At 48.5% G+C, this 23,684-nt stretch overlaps 1 protein-coding gene across 1 annotated transcript; it reads left to right on the top strand.

Moving 5' to 3' along the window:
* Window positions 1–365: 365 nt before the first annotated feature.
* tax1bp1a (Tax1 (human T-cell leukemia virus type I) binding protein 1a) lies at window positions 366–21,118 on the top strand (the record flags this gene model as incomplete). Its single annotated transcript, XM_079748836.1, has 16 exons — window positions 366–557; window positions 4,311–4,413; window positions 5,514–5,704; window positions 6,168–6,323; window positions 9,663–9,811; window positions 10,385–10,475; window positions 10,894–11,079; window positions 11,971–12,222; window positions 13,054–13,266; window positions 14,048–14,120; window positions 14,267–14,844; window positions 16,770–16,856; window positions 18,442–18,637; window positions 19,076–19,320; window positions 20,012–20,094; window positions 20,454–21,118. 16 exons carry the CDS (start codon window positions 366–368, stop codon window positions 20,662–20,664), a joined length of 3,006 nt encoding a protein of 1,001 aa, XP_079604962.1. The 3' UTR covers window positions 20,665–21,118.
* Between the last annotated feature and the right edge of the window lie 2,566 nt (window positions 21,119–23,684).

Here is a 23,684-nt window from a genome sequence, read left to right as displayed (position 1 = left end):
GAAGCTAATGATAGCTCACCTGATAGCGCAACTAAGTTTAGTCTTCTCATCCTCTAACATGGTTAGCCATTTTGACATATTGTGGTATGCTATGTAAACTAACTTGTGAGAAGCATACAATATAAAATCCAGGTCATCATTGTCACCATCCTGTAGTGTACATTACCTAACATAACAAAGATATGTTATTAAAATAACAATACTAAAGTGAACCATGGCACATGTTGTTAACTACTTATCTATTCCAGTTATGCACTGTACTAGTGATGGTGAAAGGATTCACACTTTGTTGACCTGCCATTATCTCTGTCCATTCTTCCTACTTTTAACTGCGCAGGTCAGACCAATGAAGTGACCAGAAGGATATGATGTCATCCTTCCAGGTGGTGGACTCATCGCCTGGCAGCAGCTTGAGCATCATGGAGACGTCCAACTTTGCCCATGTCATCTTTCAGAACGTGGGGAAGAGTTTCCTACCGCAAGCACCTCTGGAATGTTGCTACACACTGACCCCGTACATTACGCCTCACCCTAAAGACTGGGTGGGCATTTTCAAGGTACCCGCACCACACACACACGCACATGAACCACATTTGTAACGCCTGAAGTGAACATTCTATTCTAAATGTATACAATCACCTGGCAATGCAATGGATGTAACAGTTGGTTCAAGAAGCAGTCCCCAGACCCATCTCACACAGTTGTCAGCAAAAATAAGTGTGTGTGTGTGTGTGTGTGTGTGTGTGTGTGTGTGTGTGTGTGTGTGTGTGTGTGTGTGTGTGTGTGTGTCTGTGTCATACCTTAGCCTTAGCAATAAGCTCATTTAGACATGCGCACCGTATTTCAATGTAGTTTTTAAGGGCTCCAGGCTAGCATAGCTTTGTGCTAAAATCCCCAGCGACACAAATGAGCTTTAGCGCGGTAGCCCTTCATGAGAGTGGATGCAGTGTGATGGTTCTAATGGGCCTCACCGGTTGGGGAGGGTACATTTGGTGCCCTTTATTAACCACTGATTCTTATTAAGAGCTTTTCCTCCAGCAGCTGCCTTTGCTTTCCACTCTTTCTTCTTCTCCTTCCTTGTATTGTTCCCTGCCGTCTCCTCTCTGTGTCTTTCCTCTGTGTCTCCTGAAACCCCCCACTCCGCTCAGCTCTTTTCATCAAGGCCCATCAAATCTCACACGTAATTAACAGGATATGTGAACGGGGGAAAACTTAATGTGTCGTAAAAGTCAAAAGACAAACACTTTATCGTTGCTTAAGAACTCACTTCAAATCCACCAGCTCAATTAAAAGAGAATAAAGATGCTGGTTTTATTTGGAAAAAGTCGATTGGAAAATGTAACTGTTGTAATCCCTGCTAATGAAAGCGTGTTTGATGGTTAGTTCTTCATGTCGGAGGGGGAAGAAGCACACCAAACTTTTATATTTTTTCGACGTACGTAGGTTTGTCCTTGTTCAGAGAGAAGCAGAGCATTTTATCTTCCGGAGGTGGTAAAGATGTCGGTAATTAAAAGAGCCATGTTAGTGGGCTATTAAGGTTTTTAATTGCCCCGAAACCGTTTTCAACTTGGGATCTTTCTCCTGTTGCTGCAGTACTCCATATGTAAGCCTGCGATGTCAATAGGTGAATTACGTACCTATGTTGTTAACAAAGACCATCTGTCACAAGGATAGGAAATAGTAAAACGGTCAGTCTATGTGTGTTGGGGGTAACTTTGTATATGCATGCTCTTGGGAATGCATGACTGTATTGCGCCTAATAAGTGACATATGAAACATTAATAATATGTTAATGCCTGTATGTTGTCTTTATCTGGATATATACGTGGATTTATTCCCAGGGGCTACGTTAACAAACATACTCACTTGCTTACAAGAAGCTTTACTGTTCAACTATCCTGAAATGACTTTTACTTGCATTAACCACATGCATGTGACATCATGTAACTGAACCGATGACTGAACTAATCTACATTCTGTCGTTCCTGTCATTAATTACATTTCAAACATAATGACAGAGGCCGGGACTAAATGAGCTGGTTTGTGTCATAATGCCTCTTGAGACCTCACAGGCAGCCTATGTTTAGTTGTGCACAGACACCACCTAGTGGCTGAAACTGTCCATAGACAAAGTCATTCCACTTGCATTCCAGGTCAATACATCAATACTAAAATGACATACCATCACACACACACGCCAACAGTGTACATTGTAACCACAGAACCATGATATTCGTATTTTCCATCATATGATAATACCTCTTTATGAGAGTGGAAGCAAAATAGTAAAAACAGAAAAGTATGCCAAACTATCTTCGAGCATCGAAAGTCTTCAGAATCAAAAATGACATTTATACCCACGCACACATGCAAAGACCCACACAGACACACACACACACCCACACACTCACACACGCACACACCGAGAAAAGCCCTTGGAGGTTATTGGTTGTGGCATGTTTGGGTGGGCAGGGAGAAACCCGTTGTATAAGTGTATAATTAACGTGTCATCAGAGTGTTCCCTCACAGCTCAGCAGAGTGATTGATTGCTGCTCCTGCCTGTGATTATTTTATCACATCACTTGTGTGTTGGAACACTGTAGCTTACCTAACCAACTGTCAGTCAACTTGGCAGTGCGATGTGTTACAATTTCTTTATATAATGTGTGCTTGTGTTCAGGTAGAAACATACATGCATTTTGATTCACGTGAGGAAGACGCACATGACATTGGCCTCCTTTGGCCTCGCACTGGAAGCCATTTGCCTGTCAGTCGTGTCAGTCTTTGACACGCAAAGTTCGTCCTTGGCAAGATGTCAGTATTGATTTGACATTAGATTGGTGTGAAATTATTGTCAGTGTTATTGTGTAATAACTTAGGGACAACAATTGTTTAATCGCCTGGTCGTGCTAGTCAGGCGTGACAGAGACGTGTGAAGTGTGTGAAGTGTTTTGAAAATGTATGCGTTTGATTTACTGTCCTTGGCATCCGTGTTGATAGAAGAATGTAGCGACGTCATCGCAGCACATTGAGTCATAGTACGTAGGCTATTATCTTATCATTTTGTTAGATAAGATAAATAAATCCTATGGGAATTGTCTGTTGGCGGAGATGTTGTTTGTCAATCATATTCTTGGAGAGGAAGAAATAAACAGCCCCGCTCTTCAGTCCCAGGGACTGGTGCAAATGAATACAGGAGGATTCGTTTTGTTTGCATGACAAAGGAATGCAAATCTGGATCCTAAGGCAGATTCATCTCCACTTAAAGAGGCTTTCTACAGTTTGAATGTCATCCTTATTTACTCCTATGTTCTCTGTGTAGTCCCACTGGTGGTCAAAATAACCCTTGGCTTGAGCACAATCATGAAATGTCACATGCGTTTATCGCATGAGTGAGGTTGAAGTTTTGTGTGTGTGTTTGTGTGTTGTGTGTGTGTGTGTGTGTGTGTGTGTGTGTGTGTGTGTGTGTGTGTGTGTGTGTGTGTGTGTGTGTGTGCGTGCACGCACACATCTTTCAAAGAACAAGTACACGGTGGAGTCCGGGACAGAGGGTGTGGGTGATTGTGCTGGACAGCTTTACGACGCAGGGCAAAGTTATGATGTTCACGACTGCTTTTTTCATCATCCGTCACTTACCAACACACAAAATTCATATAATTACATGTCCCTCTCCTCTCCGCGTAAAATTTTCACCTTTTTTCTCGCCCCCCTCTCGCACTTCCTGTTTCCTTTCCTCTTAACTGATTTTTGCGCGCGTGTGTGCAGGCTGCATCCAGACACACAGACACATACACAAACCGCCCCACCCCCCAAACCTCACACCTCCATTTCCCCCTTTTTTTGGGGGCCCAAACAGGGGTAGGGACTGAGGAAGGGAGGAGGGTGTAGGAAGGGAGGAGGGTGTAGGGAATGAGCAAGGGTAGAGGGTGTAGGAAATGAGGAAGGGAGGAGGGTGTGTATGGAAAAAAGAGGGTTGGCTGGTCGAGGGAGGGAGGGTTCCTGGGGTTCTAAATGTTTCCATTCTTCCCCTCCACAATCCTGTAGTGTGCGCTATTAAGTCCCTCCGTTGTGAAAAACAGGCATCATTATACACAAGTTTCCCCCTGAAAAGTATAAACGACGGCGTTTGTTTTAAAAAAAAACGGTATGCACACTAAGCAGTGTATACCATTTTTGCCAACCTTTCGGGAAACCTTGGTTTGGCTTTCTGCATTGTGATTTTACATTGCCCAGTTGTGTCCTTTTATTTAGATGTGGGGAGAATATCGCTAATGACGATGATAATGATGTTGTTTCGTTGTGCCCTAAAGGTCGGCTGGAGCACGGCCAGGGATTACTACACCTTCCTTTGGTCTTCGATGCCCGAGAGCTATGAGCCAGGCAGCACAGTGCAGAGGAGTGTGGTGTTCCAAGGTACGACACACACACACACACACACACACACACACACACACACACACACACACACACACACACACACACACACACACACACACACACACACACACACACACACACACACACACACATATATTCCAAGGCAGCTCCCCTATTTAACGGTGCATATAAAAACTAGGGCTTTTATTTTATTAAGGGGAACAAAACCGCAACCGCGGCCAGGGACCTGAACACCTCTCTCAAACCACACACACAAACACGCACACACACACACACACATACCCGGTCCGAGGGTCCGCGTACTGGTTTTAGTGGCTCTAGCATGGTCAGATATTATACTGTGAAAACATGAGACTCCTCTGTGGTGATTCAGAGAAAGTGGTTGGCTGCCTGTAAGTCACAATTCATATGCTCTAACGAGAGCTTTTCAGTGGTCATCTGTTTTTTTTAAACACACTGTTTCTATAACACATTTAATATACTGTAATGGCAGCATATTACCAACTGGTTGAAATATTATCTCCATCAAATCTTCTGACTTCTTCTGGGTTTTAAACCCGAGTAAATATTCAGTTTCGTTAATGTGGAGGGGAGGCTTCTGCAGTCAGGGCGGTAACTCCTGCCCTATGTGTGAGTGTGTGTGTGTGTGTGTGTGTTTTCTGTGTGTTTTTGTGTTTGTGTGAGTGCTTTTTTTTCTCTTTCCCTTTCGGCTGCTAAAGTGGCTCCCTGCTGGTGCAGAAATGAGCCATTCGCTCGGAAATGTCGAAAGACCAAAAAGAAAACCAAACTTATTTTGTATCCCACACATCTGGACTTAATGCTCACTCAAGGCAGATTTTCTTTTTTTTGTATGTATAAACAAGGGAGAATTTTTTTTTGAAAAAAAAAAAAGATAGATTATATGGTTACATGAAAATGCTTCATGTTCAATTCATGTATGATAGATTAGAAAATACATCAAATGTTACCCCAGATGTAAAACATGCCTGATTTATGTTCTGTAATTTAAAAATGTAATTCCACCAGTCTAGTCCACCTTGAAAAAACAGACCCAACAGCAGTCCTATATTCTTATGTGATATTTGTGCACAACTCCTGCTGTCCTTGCATCATAGGCTACTACGTTCCCAAGTCTGACGGGGAGTTCTACCAGTTCTGTTACGTCACCCACACGGGTGACATCAGAGGCGCCAGCACGCCCTTCCTGTTCAAACCGTCCACGCCCACTGATGAGCTCCTCACCGTCGCCGAGGACGACAGCAACTCCGACATATTGGTGGTCACCACCAAGACTGGCCTGTTGGAGGTAGAGATACTCACACACACACACACACACACACACACACACACACACACACACACACACACACACACACACACACACACACACACACGCATACACACATACACACATACCTACATACATACATACATACATACATACATACATACATACATACATACATACATACATACATAGACAAATGCACAAACATACACGCACACACACACACACAGATCCTTCAAATTGACCACTCGCTCCCCTGCCTTAGAACCCTTGAGCAAGATGCCGCATCCCTACCATCTTCCTCTCTCTGATAGAAGTGTGTGTGTGTGTGTGTTTGGGAGAGAACCATCCCAACACTGAGGGGAACCAGCCACAGATGTAGACCCCGTCTCCCCGTCCACAAAGCTGTCCACACTGAGATACCGGTGCTCCCCTCCTCCCCTCCCTCTTCCCCCACTCTCTTCGGGTTGGCCTCCTGCAGCGGGTGGAGGAGGTGCAGCAGGAGCGCCGGGAGCTGCAGAAGGCCATGCGCCTCCTGCAGGAGGAGAAGCAGCAGCTGCAGGAGGAGCAGACGCGCCTGGCCAGGGAGAGGGAGCAGGAGAGAGAGACCTGTAGCCTGCTGAGGAGCCACAATCAGGTGGGTGGTGCTGGTGGTGCTGGTGGTGGTGCTGGTGCTGGTGGTGGTGATGGTGGTGGTGGTGGTGGTGGTGATGGTGGTGGTGGGACGGTGGTGGTGGTGGTGGTGGTGGTGGTGGTGGTGGTGTTGATGGTGGTGATGGTGGTGGTGGTGGGGATGGTGATGGTGGTGGTGGTGATGGTGGTGGTGGTGGGACGGTGCTGGTTGGGTTATGAGGGAAGTTGAGGGAAGGTTGTGATCATGGGTGTGCAAGAGTTCTCTCCAGATAGGTGGCCATTTTAGATTAAGTGTTAGTTTCTTGATTCGCGCCAAAATGTCATGGGAACTTTCAACGGCTTCTTGTCGGTGTTGAATATTCATTAAGTCTCAGCATGTTTATACAAAAGAGTGAAATACAATAAATATTTAGTTACAATGTATGTAAATTCAACTTATTCCAGGAATTAGCTTTTTTTCAATTTAAAGTAGACGATCAGGAATGTGTTTATATTAGGTTAGGGCAGGTGGGTTCAGGGAAACAGCTTGTTTACCGTCACTAGTTCCTGCCAGGGGTGAGGTGAGACCGCAGTAACACAACCATACCCATTTTTGGCCCATATGAAACATTCACAAATTCGTTTTTGTGAAGAATAATATCCCTAAGCTATCCTGTTTAATGAGAAGTCCTAGCAAAGAAGTCAGCGTGTAATTTGCTCATTGTGATCTGTAATATTGGCATATAAAAATCTGAATGTGTCAACTTGCATATGGACATGTACTCCTGTGTTTTGCTTAAGTTTGCATGTTGGTGCCTTCCAGCATGACTGTGTGGCTGTATCCGTCTTTATGCAGACAGCCGGTCCCTGCCTGCGTCTTACACGTGGAGCCAGTTTCACATCAGTGATCACGAGTGGAGAACATCAAAGGCCTACCTTTGTGTAGGATCCCGACCCTTCCCGGCTTTGATTTTGATTGATGAATGATATAGGCAAATTTTAGTGTGTGTTTGTGTGTGTGTATCTGTGAGGGTCTGTGTAAATGTGTGTATTTGTGTATGTGATGCGGTTTCTCTATCGCTTCTCTTCGCCTTTTTTAATGACCGGATTCATTGGGCCCCTACAGAAAGGGGACGCAATTTATCGGGCATCTGGCGTCAGGGACGATGCCATCGCAACCACAGAGTGAACAAACATGACGTCAAAGCCTTACACACACAAACACACAAACACACATACACACACGCACGCACGCACGCACACGTGCACGCGCACCCATGTACATTCACACGCATGTACACAACCGCACGTCACGAAAATTAATTGCATCCCTCTGATGCCATTCAAACTCAAATCTGTGTTCAGATTCAGTGCCGCAAGGCCTCTTTTAACATGCATTCAAGCGTGTGTGTGAATACAAGCGCACAAAACGCGCTTGCACTCACACATACACGCTTGCATACAAATACACACAGACACGCTCATTATGCCACCCTCTTGCAAACCCTTTTAGTCTGTGTGTGGAATGAGAGGAGGGCAGTCCGCAAAACCGCCAGACTGAAAACAGAGGCCCTGCCCTGCGTCAGGGACAAACACCACGCTGTCACGCGATTCAGGCCCCTCAGCGCTCTCCCTTTTTGTTCGCCTCTCTTTCTCTATCTCTATCTCTCTCTCTCTCTCTCTCTCTCTCTCTCTCTCTCTCTCTCTGTCTCCTGCCACTTCCAACATAACTTACCCGACTCATTTATGGTAGAAGCTCGTTTAAGGTAGGAGCTCCATTCCTCAGGATGAGTCAAACGTCACATCGGGCAGTTTTTTATAAGGGTCCTGTCTGATTAAGCAAACGCATTACACTTGAGTGAGAGAAAGAGCTAGCAAGAGAAAGAAAGAAAGAAAGAGGGGGTGGAAGCCTGTTGAGAGAGTTGGAGGGTAGGGGGGAGAGGAGGAAGCAGGGCAACCCTATAGTAGTTTGGAGTTGTAGATTGGAAACTGGTCTGCTATCGCCCCCTAGTGTACGTTACCTCTCCTAGGTTCAGAGAGCGCACTGCTTTGAGTTAGACTATTTTGCGCAATACAAAATGGCCATAAATTACAGCTGTAACACACGTTGTTATTAAAGTCGTGTGTTTCTGTCCTTCATTGGTATGCAATTGATTTGTGTGTGTAATCTTGTGTTTGTGTATATGATTTTGTGTATTTGGTGTCTGTGTGTGTATGTGTGCATAAGAGAAGGCAGGCATTTTTGGAAAGCAGGTAGGTAAGCTCCTGCTATGTGTTAAAATATCTTTAAAGTTTTAATGTGAGGACATAAGTATATATTTCGCTGCTGCTAATTTTATGACCTTGCTTTTTATAAGGTCTTAATGCACTGCTAAAGTGCTTTGCCAATGCAAGCTGTAAAATTCATACAGTAATAAGACGGAGCCAAGCACAGAACGAGTCATGTGGGTGTGTGTGTGTGTGTGTGTGTGTTTAGCATGTACTTTGCAACCGTAGATTTCCCTTTCCTCTTTCGTGTATATTCGCAAATGACCTTGAATAAAGATCTCTTCCTTTCACACGCATACTAGACTATAAGTGGGAAGAAATGGACAGGAGGGGTGTGTATATGGTGTGTTTGTGTGTGTTAAGGTGTATGAGTGTGTGTTTGTATAGGCGTGTTTGGCTGTCATAGGTAGTGGTTGCTGGGGGTGATTTAGTGCACTGGTGTTCTGACAGATCACTCCCAGCTGCCCATACAGGCTCTCTCAGCGTCTGTTTTGTGACAAGCAACCTGTTGAAAGAATTCACCTAGGCCTGCCCAAGCAGTCTCACAATACCTGAAAGCAGGCCAAGGTGTTCACGAAAGGTATACTTCTATTGTACTGTAGCGCGGTCTGTTTTGCCTCATTCAAGTTTTCCATTGTGTCTTAAGTGGCGCGTCGTTCAATTCCATTCATGGGTATGACTTCAAAGTGCCAGGAAAAGCTTGAGGGACGCACCAAGTATAGTATAGACGAGGCGCTCATTGTATCGGCGCCAACGGTTTCCTGCAAAGGGTTAGTCATGGACATGGTGGGAGCCCACATGCTGCAGGAATGACATCAGCGGTGTCAGCTGTTGCATGTGGTGATTATTTTCACCAGATATATGTATTGTTCAACGCCCCCCCCCTTCTCCTCTCTTCACCCTCTCCTTCTCGACCCTGTCCTCTTATCTCTCCTTTCTCCCCTCACTTCTCCCTCTCCTTTCTCCCATCTACTCTTCTCTCCTCTCTCCTCACTCTCCTTTCTCCCCTCTCCCCTCACTTCTCTTTTCTCCTCCCCTTCTCTTCCCTCTCCTCTCCCCCCTCTCCCCCCTCTCTCTCCCGGTGTGTGTTTTGCAGGAGTTGCTGCGGTCGTCGCAGGGCCTGTCGGAGGAGCGCGAGGAGGTGCGGAGGAGGCTGTGTGAGGCCTGCGAGCGGGTCCGTCACCTGGAGGAGGAGCTGCGGGGAGTGTCCCAGAGGAGCCTGCAGAAGGAGACGGAGTTGGACTGGTGTGTGTGGTGGTGGTGGGGGGGGGGGGGGGGGGGGTGAAGGAGGTGGATCTGGCAGCTTTGCACGCAACAGCGCAATTTACTTTATGCACCGAATCGTTCTTGATGTGTTCCTTCTTGATGTTTGTTCAGTTCTGATTTCAGTTTTTTCCCCTAGGGGTAAAGAGGTGTCAAGTCATGTGGGCCTGTGAAGGCCCTTTGGCGCTGTAACTGATTAAGGGCTGTGCAAATAACATTGAAGAGGAATTCGTAAGGCACTTGCAGTCAATATGAACAGGACATTCATCATGATGTAACACTCGAGCAGCACTATGCGTGTCCTCGGGGGAGATTCACTCTTCCTGGCTCGAGCTGTGGCATTATCGCCCGGAGGCCTTTGAGCAGTTGAAAGAATAATAATAAATACTCAGCATTGAAGTATGTTGGAATCCGTACTCGGCGTGTTTAGTTTCTGTGGCTCCTGGCATGGAAAGGCTCCGGCCTCATGTTCTATGTCCTTTGTTTGTTATCTCCCTCCGGCGGACCGACCTGTTGGGCGGGATTGTTTGGTGTGGCCGGCGTCGTCCCCTCCAGCCTCCGGGATCGGCTGAAGAAGCAGGGGTCCGAGCGAGACCGCCTGGAGGGCCAGCTGAAAAACGAACGGGACGAGAGGGACCGCTACAAGGTGGGATGGGGCGCTCTCAGTACCGACACATGGTGTGTGTGGGTTTGGGTGTGTGTCTGTGTGTGTGCGTGTGCGTGTGTGTTGATCAATGTCGACCGGCGATCGGGTTGGTGGTAAACTTTTTGAAAACATCTGTTTGATGGAGTGGGTGTGGGTGTTTGGTGTTTCAAAAGGCATAATTCCCACGCCTAATGCACAAATAAGAAACGGATAAACCACAACGGCCTGGGTAGATTACGGTTTAAAGGTGTCCCGATATTGAAAACTTGAAACGTTACCATCCAATTAAGATCAAGGATTAGCAACACGGCATGAGATACGTGTGGCAATCATGTGCATGTGTGTGTGTTTGCGTGTTTGTATGCGTGTGCCTATTTGTGTGTGTGTGCGTGCGTGCGTCCGTGCGGCCCCTCACCAGGCCCATCTGCGCAGCACGGAGCTGGAGAACACTAAGCTGAGCGCCGAGCTGCAGATGCTGAAGGCGGTGGAGCTGAACCGGGAGGTGACCATCGCCCAGTTCCAGGAAGAGCTGGAGCGCATGCGGGCCTGTGTAGCCCAGCGGGACTGCCTGGAGAAGGAGCTGCACAACCACCAGGCCCACAAGGTCTGTCTGGGATCCATGTGTGGATCTGTTCAGACTTTTTTATTCAGTTTCTATGAGGATGCAGAGGGTCCACACATAATGTGAGCATTTTGTGTATGCAAACACTGTGCTGCACCTTTGCACTCGCCCACAAACAGACTTAGACTTAGACTTGGCTTCATTGATCCTTTTGGGATGACTCCCTCAAGGAAATTGAATTTCCAGTAGCTTACAGAAACACAACACAATATATACAATATAAGACAAAACAATAAACTCTTAGCTAACTATAAAAAGTAAACAATAACAGTAAACGATAAACTCTTAGCTAATATTGAAAGTAGAGATAAGAATAGAAGTAAAACAGGATTCAAGTAAAATAAAATAAATGTAGAGGATACATATAGATACATATATGGCTGTATATGGCATTGTGTCGTCATACAGTGCATAAATAAATAAATAAATGACAAATGACATTCGCAGAAATTAGCAGTTAAATTAAGCGGTGGATTAGGTTATTGCACAAGCAACAAAAAAATAAACAGCAACAACAGCAAACAACAAGTTGTCCCCCACCTCCCCCCCGGCCAATATGGTCTCTCGCTGTCTCTCTTTCCTATTCTTTTATCTTCCTAATGTTCCCAGCCGGGATGAATAAAGTCTCTCTCTCTCTCTCTCTGTCTCTCTCTCTCTGTCTCTCTCTCTGTCTCTGCTCTCTCTCTCTCTCTCTCTCTCTCTCTCTCTCTCTCTCTCTCTCTCTCTCTAACGCTCTCTCTCTCTCTCTCTCTCTCTCTCTCTCTCTAACGCTCTCTCTCTCTCTCTCTCTCTCTCTCTCTCTCTCTCTCTCTCTCTCTCTCGCTCTCTCTCTCTCTCTCCCTCTCTCTCTGTCTCTCTCCCTCTCTCTCTCAGGCGGAGCTGGGCCGCGTGCGGGAGCATCTCCGTCAGGCCGAGGACCAGCTCCAGGCATCCCGGCAGCAGGCGTCCCTCCTGGCCGCCGAGCTGCGGGACTCCACAGGGGCCCGGGACCGCGGCATGGCCGAGCTGTACCGCGCCCGGCTGGAGGCGGAGAAGCTGCGGGCCAGCCTGGCCGACGCCCAGGCCGAGTGCCGCCGCATGGAGAGCCAGCTGGACCGCCTGAGGAGCGCCGCGCTGAAGGAGGCGGTGAGCGCCCACCCCACCGGCCGTTCCCCCATGCAGGGGGTCCCGGGGCTGGGGGGCGTCCGGTGGGCATGGGGGACTGGGGAACAGCTGCCCGACGACGGGACACCCAAATGAACAATCAACCACGTAGATAACGAGCGATTGCTTGGTACCTCTTTCAAATGGTTTCTTTGAAGCTATCTTGATCCAATCAGTGGTGCCCAAGTCGGCGATATGGGATCCGTCGGAAAGCTCTCAATGCTTTGACCGGGAGATAGATCTGTGAGGGTGACGTGAAAGCCTCTTCCCATTCGGAAGGTGGGCTATTATGGTTTCACTCACATGGTGCCATCTAAAGGATAGGGGGTATCGCTTAATAGGTTTTTATTCAACCTAGCTGTCTACAACAAGTATATATTTTCGTAGACTAGGCCGCTGTAATCAATAAGCAAGTCAATTTGTACTGTTTTGTTTTGAACAAAGAACGTGCATGAATCACGCTCTGATGAGACGGCGAGAAATCATCCATTTTGTTTGCTGGTGTTAGATTGGTTTGAAGGATCCTTAAGGTGGCGTTATACTCAACATCAATTTTCTAACCAGATACTAATATTCAGTACACCAGTGGGGAAAAATGGCCGTTAGTTGTTTCTCTTTGGCTCTTTATGCCACGCTTGTGCGACTTTCACAGCGGCCCTCTCCTTGCCCTGTTTTTTCTTTGTCGTTCTTTGACGACGGACTCATTGCTAATAAGCATTAGCTTCAATTTCGCCGTCCCCTTTCTTCATGCATTCCCTGTTCTTCCCCCTTCCTTGTTTTCCTTTCTTCCTCTCCTGGGTGTCGGTCTAGCAGAGTGTTGTGGCCTGCCTGGAGGGCGGGGCCAGTGGGGAAGGCGGGGCCAGCGGCAGCAGCCTGGCTGTGGTTTCGGAGGCGGAGGCGGAGCTCCAGAGGGAGGTAGAGGAGCTGAAGCTCCGCCTCCACATGGCAGCCGAGCACTACAAGGAGAAGTACCGGGAGTGTCAGCGCCTCCGCCGGCAGGTGGCCAAGCTCAGCGAATCACAGGGGGTGAGAGCACAACACACATAGACACAGTACAAAGGCATGCATAGAGACACACACACACACACACCGGTACACAGGCATGTATAGAGACACACACACACATCACACACCGGTACACAGGCATGCATAGAGACACACACATCACACACCGGTACACAGGCATGCATAGAGACACACTCACTAACACCACACACCAGTACACAGGCATGTATAGAGACACACAAACACATCACACACCGGTACACAGGCATGCATAGAGACACACACACATTCCACACAGGCATGCATAGAGACACACACACACATCAAACACAGGCATGCATAGAGACACACACACATCACACACCGGTACACAGGCATGCATAGAGACACACACACACACATCACACACCAGTACACAGGCATGCATAGAGACACACATGCACATCACACACATTCCACAGGCATGCATAGAGACACACACACACATCACACACAGGCATGCATAGAGACACACACACACATCACACACCGGTACACAGGCATGCATAGAGAGACACACACACACCACACACCGGTACACAGGCATGCATAGAGACACACACAATCATGGATACACATGTAACATATATATCCACACACACATCACATACTGCAATACAATACCCACATTCATGTGAAATGACCGTTTCATCAAATAGGAAGGTAGGAAGGAGCGATTTGTGGTTTTATTCCAACAGGTTTAACATCTGTCTGCCTGTCTGTCTGCCTGCCTGCCTGCCTGTCTGTCTGTCTGTGCACCCAGGAGCCAAAGAGGAACGCAGCTACAGAGACGACACAGGGACCCCTGGCCTATAGTCCAGAGTCCCCAACAACAGGTATGAAACACACACACATCCTCAGCCACAAACCATTCCCACAATGCAGCAGGGCCACCACAATCCAGAGCTGATCATGCGTGTGTACGTGTAGCTTTACCTCACCTGTGACCACCTGTCACTAACTTCCCCCCATGCATTCCTAGACAGCATCGCCGACGCGGTCTTGCGCGGCACCGCCGAGATGACCATCGCCCTGGAGGCGGCCTACCTGGGGGCTCCCGTCCCCCCCGCCACGCCCGTCCCCCCCGCCACGCCCGCCCTGGCCGCCGCCGCCGCGTCGGAGGAGAGACAGGGGGAAGGCGCGGCCCAGGGAGCCGAGGAGCGAGAAGGAGGAGGAGGAGGAGCCGACGACGAAGGAGGGCCGGGGGAGCAGGAGAAGGCGGGAGAGGAGGGAGCGAGGGAGCGCCTCCCGGAGGAGAGCCTGCGCATGACGAGCTGGGTGGAGGTGGAGAAGGAGAGGAGGAGCGCCGAGGAGAACGAGGAGGAGGAGGAGGAGGAGGACGACGACGACGACGAGGAGGATGAAGAGGAGGAGGAGGAGGAGGAGCATCAGGAGGAGGAGAGGAATGTGAGTGAGCTGGATGGGGAGGTGGAGGCGGAGCTGGAGCAGACACGCTCGGTGGAGGAGGAGCTGGCCGCCATGGAGGAGAAGTGGAAGGAGCAGTGCGCCATCAACGAGACGCTCAAACTGCGGCTGGCCAATGAGGAGGAGCGATTCAGAGTGAGTGACCTATCGGACTTTGGGTCTGCTGTATTGTACTCGGCTCCTGTCTGAGTCCGATTTCCCGCCCAATCTGGCACCACTGGAAATCTGGCTGGAAGTCTGGCCCAATCTGGCAACACCGTCACCAGCGTAGATGCGGGTTCCTCAGACACATTCCCCTGTCCTGTCAGAATTAAGATGGGACACGAAGGAGACAGCAGTGTTTCCCCAGCCCTGGCTTGCAGGCTCCATCTACTGTAGGCTACGGTGTTCCGTGAAGGTCTCTAGGTCACCTGCCGGTCGGAAAACAGGAACACGCATATCTGCTCCGACAGGTCGAGGCACAGCTGGGGGAATGGCAATCCGATAAGGCAAAGGTGGAGCGGGTTACACAGGTAGTGAGTTACGCATATTGAGTCACACACGCACAAACACACACACACACACACAGCCCCACGCGCACTAAGGCGGCCCACCGCACAGCCTCCAGCCTGCCAGACGTCTCCCGGGAACGTCTCCGGTCTCCCTCCGAAGGCCGCTCTCCAGTGTCTGCACCGGACCGCCTCGCCCGCTGCTGGAGGGGGCCTATCTCTCTCCTCTCGGCGGAATTAATGTGTCAGTGTATCGGTTACGCGCGGTGCACTCAGCCCACGTGCCGTTTCAGCCTGGGGGGGGGGGGGGGGGGAGACCACGTGACCATGTGACAGACAATGTCTTTTTTTTTTGCATGCTGATCTTGTGTTCATTTTACTTGACTCTCTCTGCACGCAAATCAACCCCCCCTCCGAGTCCCCCCCCAAAAAAAAAAAAAAACACAGTTTGATCTGGGACCTCTGAGTGCACGTTTATCTCCAAAGTAAATAAGATCCTCTTATGGGTCGGGGGGGTGGGGGGGGACTCCCACCGCACGTCCCCAGTGAGCGCGAGGCTGACGAGGAAGACAGGCCGGAACGCCGTGCTTTACGGCTGTTTACGCCAGGGACGGGAGGGGGGAGAGAGGAGAGGGAGAGATGAAGGGAGAAGGAGAGGGAGCGGGAGGGAGAGGGAGAGAGAGAGCGAGAGGGAGGGGGTGGGGGAGGGATGATGATATAGGGAAAGGGGAGTAAATGGATAAACGTTGACTGTTGCAGCCTCCCTTCACCCAAACGTGACCCCCCCCCCCCCGCGCCCTTTAAACAGTGCCGTAAATCCAGAGGAGTGGGAGAGACAGACGGAGAGAGAGAGAGAGTGGTCGGTGGGGAGAGAGAGAGATTGGATGAAAGGGCGAGAGAGACAGAGATTGGCGGAAAGGGAGGGCGAGAGAGATGAGGGCGAGAGGGAGTGGGAGTTGTTGGAGGGAGGGAGAGATTGGGGTGGGGGGGGGGGAAGGGTGAAATAAGAGTCCGAAAGGAAAAAGAGCGGGGCCGAGGGGTTACGTTTGGGACAGACTGACAGACTGACAGTTATGAACCAGAGCGGGGGGGGAACCCTTTGTAATGGGAATAGAGGAGTGCCGGCAGGCCGCAATGTAAACTATCCCACCGGGTCAACCCCTCTCTTAGAGGGAGCGAGAGAGAGAGAGGGAGGAGGAAGGAAGGGAGGGAAGCAGCGAGAGAGTGTAATTTATAGCCCCCCTTTGATTCACTGTGGTCTCTCTCTACTCTGTCCTGCACTCGTGTCTGCTCCCTTGGGTTTGTGTACTTTACAGTGGGGGCCACACATTCACATGTGTGGGGGGTGCTCCAGAAGAGCACAACAAACCCTAATCCAAACACTTTCGCTCTCATACACACTCTGCTGCGTCCTGCTCCCGGCTGGAAGACGGAGGAGAAACCGGCATGAATATAATTGGGAGCTTCTGTGATGTAACGTGAAGGATGTCATCATTTAATCCAAGGATTCAGTTGGGAACCTCGTCCTTGTTTTTACTTATCTCGCCTGTCCGTCTGTCGGCGTGTGCGTAGGTGCAGATGTCGGAGCGTGCCAACGAGGTGACGGAGCTGAAGCGCAGGCTGGCCCAGGCCCTGCGTGAGAAGGAGCAGATGCAGGAGGTGTGTAGGCCGGCGGTCATGCACCACACAGGATGCGCCACAGAGCCACACTCGCCAGCTTGTGTTTTTGATCTGGGCTCTCGGCAAGAATTTTTGCCTCATTATAACAACAAAGATGACTCTCTCCACTCCGCACGTGGACGCGCCTTGGAGCGTTGAAAACTAAAGAAAACGTCCTTTCTCCAAATGCTTAAAATGATTGCAAGCGAAATCAGTGTCTTGTATAAATAACATGTTTCGTATTATTGTATATACATTATATATTATCGCAATTAGTAGTACATCCCTCCACAGCGTCTGATCAGCTGTCCCACATCACTTGTCCCAACCCCCTCCCCCGCAGAACCTTTTCCAGCATTCCCGGGGTCCAACCTTAATGAATACACCCATACCTGCCCCCAGCCCCCCCCTGCATGGCCATGCAAATGCCATGCAGCTTGTCAGCTTGAACTCTGCTGGCCCTGCTTTAAATGTTAAAACCAGATAGCGGCGCGCTAATGAAGTCATCAAGAGAGGAGGCACGGAGTTGGGCGAGGGAGAGAGAGGGAGAGGGAGGGAGCGAGGTTGGGGGTGGAGGGGCGGAAAGGGAAGACAAAGGTAGGAGGAGAGAGCGAGGCGGGGAGACTGGGCGAGAGAGGGAGAGATTGGGAAAGGGCGCTTCTGTCAGCTAAGCGGCAGCAGAGTTTTGACACCCATTACAGTAATGAGTAGAGTACTAATGCCTGGTGCTTGGGGTATTATGGGAGAAAGGGCATCGCTGCCGAGGCTGAAACACGGGGTGGGTGAGGGGGAAAAAGGGAGAAAGTCTTCCTCTGCACCATTTAACTACTTATTCCCTCTCAAAGTCTGCTGATAGATGATGAGAAATGTCCCTTTTATTACAACTCTGTGGAAAAAATTTACCACACACACACACACACTCTGTAATTTATTCTCTTCAAAAAAATGATCAGTACTGGGGTTGTTCATAAAGCTGTCTTGCATTAAGTACACGCCATTACTCCCAGGCTCTGTGCTTTGTACTTTTGTGCCTGTCTGCCGTTTCCTCTGGGGTTCTCTGCGTTGGATTTAGTCATGTGCCTATGTTTCTATAAAATGAATAAATGATAAATGACACTTTTATAGCACAGTAAAATATGCTAAGTTAACATGCAAGGATTCCCTGTCAGGTGCTCGGCTCCCTTTAGGCTGAACAAATAAAAACAAATTACTGTCATGTTCTCCGCGGACCAGATTTATATCGTTAAATACACAAATCAGAATACGACCGATGGGTTTACACAAGAGTGTAAATCTATCAACTTGGAAATGCATAGTAACTGAAACATTTTAAGAATTTCAAAAACAATATTTACCCAAAACTTTTATGAAACTTCTCCAGATATCAATGCATATCAACCACCGTTCAACACGTATGAGAACCCTTTGCGTCAATGTGTGCACTCCTTTACCTCTATCTGCGTTTCCGAGTCCGATTTCTTTGCAACTTCGGTCAGGTAGCCATCTTCTTTAGCCAATCCGACAATGCTATATTTGGACCTCAGCCAATCACGTAACCCCGGCTCCATCCCTCCTCCCCCACCAGGAGCTGCAGCGCTGCGTGTCCAGGCAAAGGGAGCCGCTAACCGGGGAACAGGTCTCCGAGCTCCGGCAGCCCGTGGTACTCCGCTATCCCCTGCCCTACCCACAGGACCCCTCGCCGCCCCCCCTGGTGCCACACAGGCCCGCCGAGCTGCAGTTCGGCAACCCCTACTCCACGGGCACCAACACGCGAGGTGGGTGTGGTCCAAACAGGTATGGGGGCCCTCTTCAGGGGGCGTGTCTTAGTGCGGGTTCGTTCTGCAGTTTGTCGCCACTCCACAAGTCTCGCTGTGTCTACAGCAGGGGGATTGATATCCCTCAGGCCGTTGTCATGCTCTCTCTCTCTCTGTCCCTCTCTCTCTGTCTCTGCTAATGTATGGCTCCGAGGGCCAAGGCGAGAGGGGCCCCGTGGTGGTTGTCGTTTTTTGTGAGGGAGAGCGAGACAGAGATCCAGGGAGATGGAAGGAGAGGGAGAGTGCGCACAGGGCGCAAAGGTCAGCCGACAGAAAGGAGACCAACTCGTTCTCAGTAGAGAGCCGGGCTTTGCTGGCAAAGCCATTATCCTGCAGGTACCGCCAACGGAGTGGACTAGGAGCCCGTCTCCATGGTAACCCTGTGGTTGTTTCCTTTACCTGCAGACAGGGCGGACGGAGCGCCGTCCCCCGAGCAGACGTCCCGCCCGCCCCCTGAAGCGCCGCTCTGCGCCGGACCCCCGGCCCACGCCAGCGCTCCCGAGACCCCCGCTAGAACCGAGGAGGGGGAGGACGGGGCGGGAGGGACGGGGGCCAGGGCCGGCTGGGAGGCGGAGGTGGTCTGCATCCAGCCCGCCCGCAGTGTCAGCCCCCCCGACGGCCTGGAGCCCCCCCCGGAGGAGCCCCACAATGTGAGTGACACACACACGCACGCACACACATTGTCATACACACACACACACACACACACACTGTCATACACACACACACACACACACATTGTCATGCACACACACACACTGTCATAAACACACAGTATATGTGGTCACAAACACACACACCTCCACTGCTACATTCACAATGTTACACAAACACACGCACGCAATTCACACAGACAGAACCCCAGCCAGAAGACCCCCCCCCCCCAGACCTGCGTGTCCCTGGCAGCCTGCTGGAGGGATGTAAACAAGCACAGGCCTCGTCACACACAGCAGCTGCTCATTTACATACACTGGTTATTAGTGCCACTCTGCCGGAGCTGTGGAGGAATGGGGACCGAACCGCCTGGGACCGGAGGAATAAAGACGTCAGCCACAGGGACCGTATCCGGGACAGCATCACCAATACACTGAGGGTGACGATGGCCGAAAACAACGAGCAGAACGCCCCTAGAATCAAGGGGACATGACTAATCCACACATCCTGCCGGAAAGCCCCACTTTTTACTTTGTAGTGGCGATACTATCTTAGTCTGAAGACAAGGCCTGTTCTGTTTTACCTGAAGGATCTGTGATTCAGATCTGTGGGCAGTCAGGTGTGTATCAGCCATGAGTCATGGATGTGTTTTACGTACGTGTGTGTGTGTGTGTGTGTGTGCTGCAGGTGGCTGATGCGGCTCAGCCGGCCTGTGATCATCAGTCCAGCAGACGCAATGAGGCCAGGGGCAGCTTCTGTTTTGACTCAAGGTAACACACACACACTTATACACACACACATACTTATACACATACAGACACAGTAACAGTCACTGAAACACTCACTGAAACACACACTGATACACACTCACTGATACACACACACACAGTCACTCACTGATACACACGCTGATAACGAACACACACACACACACACACACACAAATTGATACACCCATACCGATACACAAAGAAACACACACATACTTCGGACCATATCCCATCTTGCCCGAACTCAACCTCTCTCTCTCTCTCTCTCTCTCTCTCTCTCTCTCTCTCTCTCTCTCTCTCTCTCTCTCTCTCTCTCTCTCTCTCTCTCTCTCTCTCTCTCTCTCTCTCCCTCTCCACAGCAGCGAGGTGCACAAGCGCTGCCCACTGTGCGAGGTCATCTTCCCGCCGCACTTTGAGCAGCGCACGTTCGAGCAGCACGTGGAGAGCCACTGGAAGGTGTGCCCCGTCTGCTCGGAGCAGTTCCCCCTCAACTGCCAGCAGCAGCTCTTCGAGAGGCACGTCCTCACGCACTTTGACGGCCACGTGCTCAATTTTGACCAGATCGACTGAATACCTGGCGGGGGGGTGAGGGCGGAGGTTGTGTGTGTGTGTGCGTGTGGGAACGGTCTTTCATGGGGCTTGAAAAGAGTGGTTGATTGTTGTTGATCCAAGCGGCGGCAGGGATGAACCTGTGTCCATGGAGACAGGTTTTAATGGCTCGCGTGTAGGGCTGCTCGATTATGGAAAATATCATAATCCCAATTATTTTGGTCAATAATGAAATCACGGTTATGAAAACAGTTATTTTCGAGTTTGAAAACATGGCGCATTTCTTCAGCATTTCTCTCCAAAAAACTATTTGTAACTGAGAACTTTGAAATTTCCCCTTAAGAAAATACACAAAATGTTCAAAAAGAAAATGTTCAAATCGAAAATAATGTACAAAAATGTATCCAGCTGTTCTATTTATATAAAACATTTAATAAGTAAAACAAATATACTTTAGAAAAAATATGTAAAAAAATAAAATTGTTTCAACTCGATTATATAGTTGAAAATCGTTTGACCCAAAACTCTAAACACAATCAGAATTTGATTAATTGTACAGCCCTACTCGCGTGTCAATCTGAACTAATGTCGACTGCCTCTTTTAGAAATGGAAAAATTAGAGGGTGTTTTGCCCCTTTTCTCTCATAACGGCTTTACTCATCCATCTTAGGTTTGCTTTGAGTAGAAACCATGAGGGATAGAGGAAGTATTTGGTTTAAAGGGATTTCAATTAGTGCTCATTTGGCTGAAGTCTCACGTTGACAATCATTTCCCCACTTTAAGAGATTATGGCATTAACGTATTCTGTAAAATATATATATATATATATATATATGTACTCTATAAATGCCCTATAACTGCAACACATCCAAACTTTTATTCTGAAAAGAGGGAAAAGAAGAAGTAGAACGACACAAGAGCTTGAGAATCTGAGCTCTCAAAAAAATATGCACTGTAAATTATTTATTTGTTATTCATAGTTTTATTTATTTCCAGGACCTCACAATTTCTTTTGAGGTCGGCCATTCGTAGGCTTCGGTCTGAGCAACAACTCTGCACCAGTAGTATAGTGGGAGACATTGAGGAGCTTATGGGGAACGGTTCGTATCATAACGGGACAAGGCAGGGCCTCAAAGCATTTGAACACGTTTGGATCAAATCCCAACTTCGAAAGAAATGCTTATCACCTATACCGGATAAAAACATAGTTAGGATATTCCATTCGTCAAACATAAACACAAATCTATTTGATTTGTGTTGGTTTGAACCCCCCCCCCCAACATTTGAAAAATGTAGTCTCAAATTGTGAACATTTCCAAAAAATGTAAAGGAAATGTTTCATGATAGTAATGGATTGAATTTATATAGCGCTTTTCTACACTCAAAGACGCTTTACAGTGAAGGGGGGACCTCACTAACCACCACCAGTGTGTAGCACCCACTTGGGTGATGCACGGCAGCCAATCTGCGCCAGAACGCTCACCACACACCAGCTTGAGGTGGAGAGTGAGGGAATTAATGAGTCAGCCAATTATAGAGAAGGATGATTAGGGGGCCAGATTGAATGAGCCTGGTTGGTCCAGGACACCGGGGAGACCCCTTCTCTTTGCGATAAGTGCCCTGGGATCTTTTATGACCTCAGTGAGTCAGGACCTCGGTTTTACATCTCCGAAGGACGGCGCCTTCCGCAGCACAGTGTCCCCGTCACTGCACTGGGGCATCGGGATTGATTGTTAAGGCCAGAGGGAAGTGTGCCACCTATTGGCCACCACCCGACACCACTTACAGCACCTGGTATTCCAAGGCCCTCTCCCATCCAAGTACTAACCAGGCCCGACCATGCTTAGCTTTCGAGATCAGACGAGATCGGGCGTGTCCATGGTGGTAAGGCTGTATGATAATACGTCAATTATAATGTTGCAATCCAATCAACAGTGACCCTCATCTAACTTTTGATAAAGAGTAGGGAATAAGTAATAGATCGGTATGTAAAAGCCAATCCTCAAAGCTTTGGGGGATTTGTGATCCGTAACAGTAAAAACGCGATGGTAGGAGGGGGACACATCACTAATTTTCAATGTATGCACAATCATTTCAGGAATGGGACGGTTTGGCCGGGGGGTCAGAGGTCATGACCATTGGATTTTATTGACTATTGAAAGGAAGTGATGTGATTTCCTCCCAGCCACTGTGGTACTGTGTCCCTTGAGAAAGGTTGGAACAGCACTACATGTATCTGCACTAAGAAACGGCTTTATTCTGAATGTATTGTGTGAGTGTGTGTGTGTGTATATATATATATATATATATATATATATATATATATATATATATATATATATATATATATATATATATGCACACACACATAGGAAAGATATAGTTGATGGGGAGTTTCATCCAAGCTGCTGTCGTGACCTCATCTAGGTGAGTTTTATTTAATAATGACAGAAAGCATTTTAAGATACTTAGTTTTTTTTTAATGAAGAACTGTGATGGAAAAGAATAAGAATACAAAAAAAAGAAGATGCGTTTCTTATATTTTGTGTGCAGGGTCATGAGCTTATTTACGAGTATTTATGGTTTTGGGCCCCCCTGCTCAAAGGGTATTTCCTTGTCCAATTGCTTGTCTAGTATTTCCTGTCCGATTTGAAGTAAACCTCCCAACATTGTTGTATTCAGACTTAAAAAAAAAAAAAGGAAAAGGTTTAAACATTTGCACATGCTGCGTAATCACAACCCAAATGTACGTCTCCGATCCAGCCCTTTCCCCGTGTGAAAGTCAGGCTGTCATTTTAAATGTGCATCGCAAAGTTCTTTACGAATAAAATACGCTTATCTAAATGCATTCTCCGCCATGTGTTATCCTTCAGTGTGTTCAGTGAGTGTGATGGTCCTGAAGAAAACACACAAGCCGAGACATACACTGCATTTCTCTTTATTTTTTTTACAGTTTTTCTTTCAAGGTTTCCTGTTTACATGTAAGAAGCAGCTTTTTTATATAGAAAGACAGTGTGACAGCGTCACTCTCCACCGAACCG

Source organism: Pollachius pollachius, assembly GCF_949987615.1.
Source record: "Pollachius pollachius genome assembly, chromosome: 13".
In the NCBI taxonomy this organism is placed as follows: domain Eukaryota; kingdom Metazoa; phylum Chordata; class Actinopteri; order Gadiformes; family Gadidae; genus Pollachius; species Pollachius pollachius.
The sequence above is the reverse complement of the archived record's forward strand: the minus strand, read 5'-3'. Positions and strand labels throughout refer to the sequence as shown.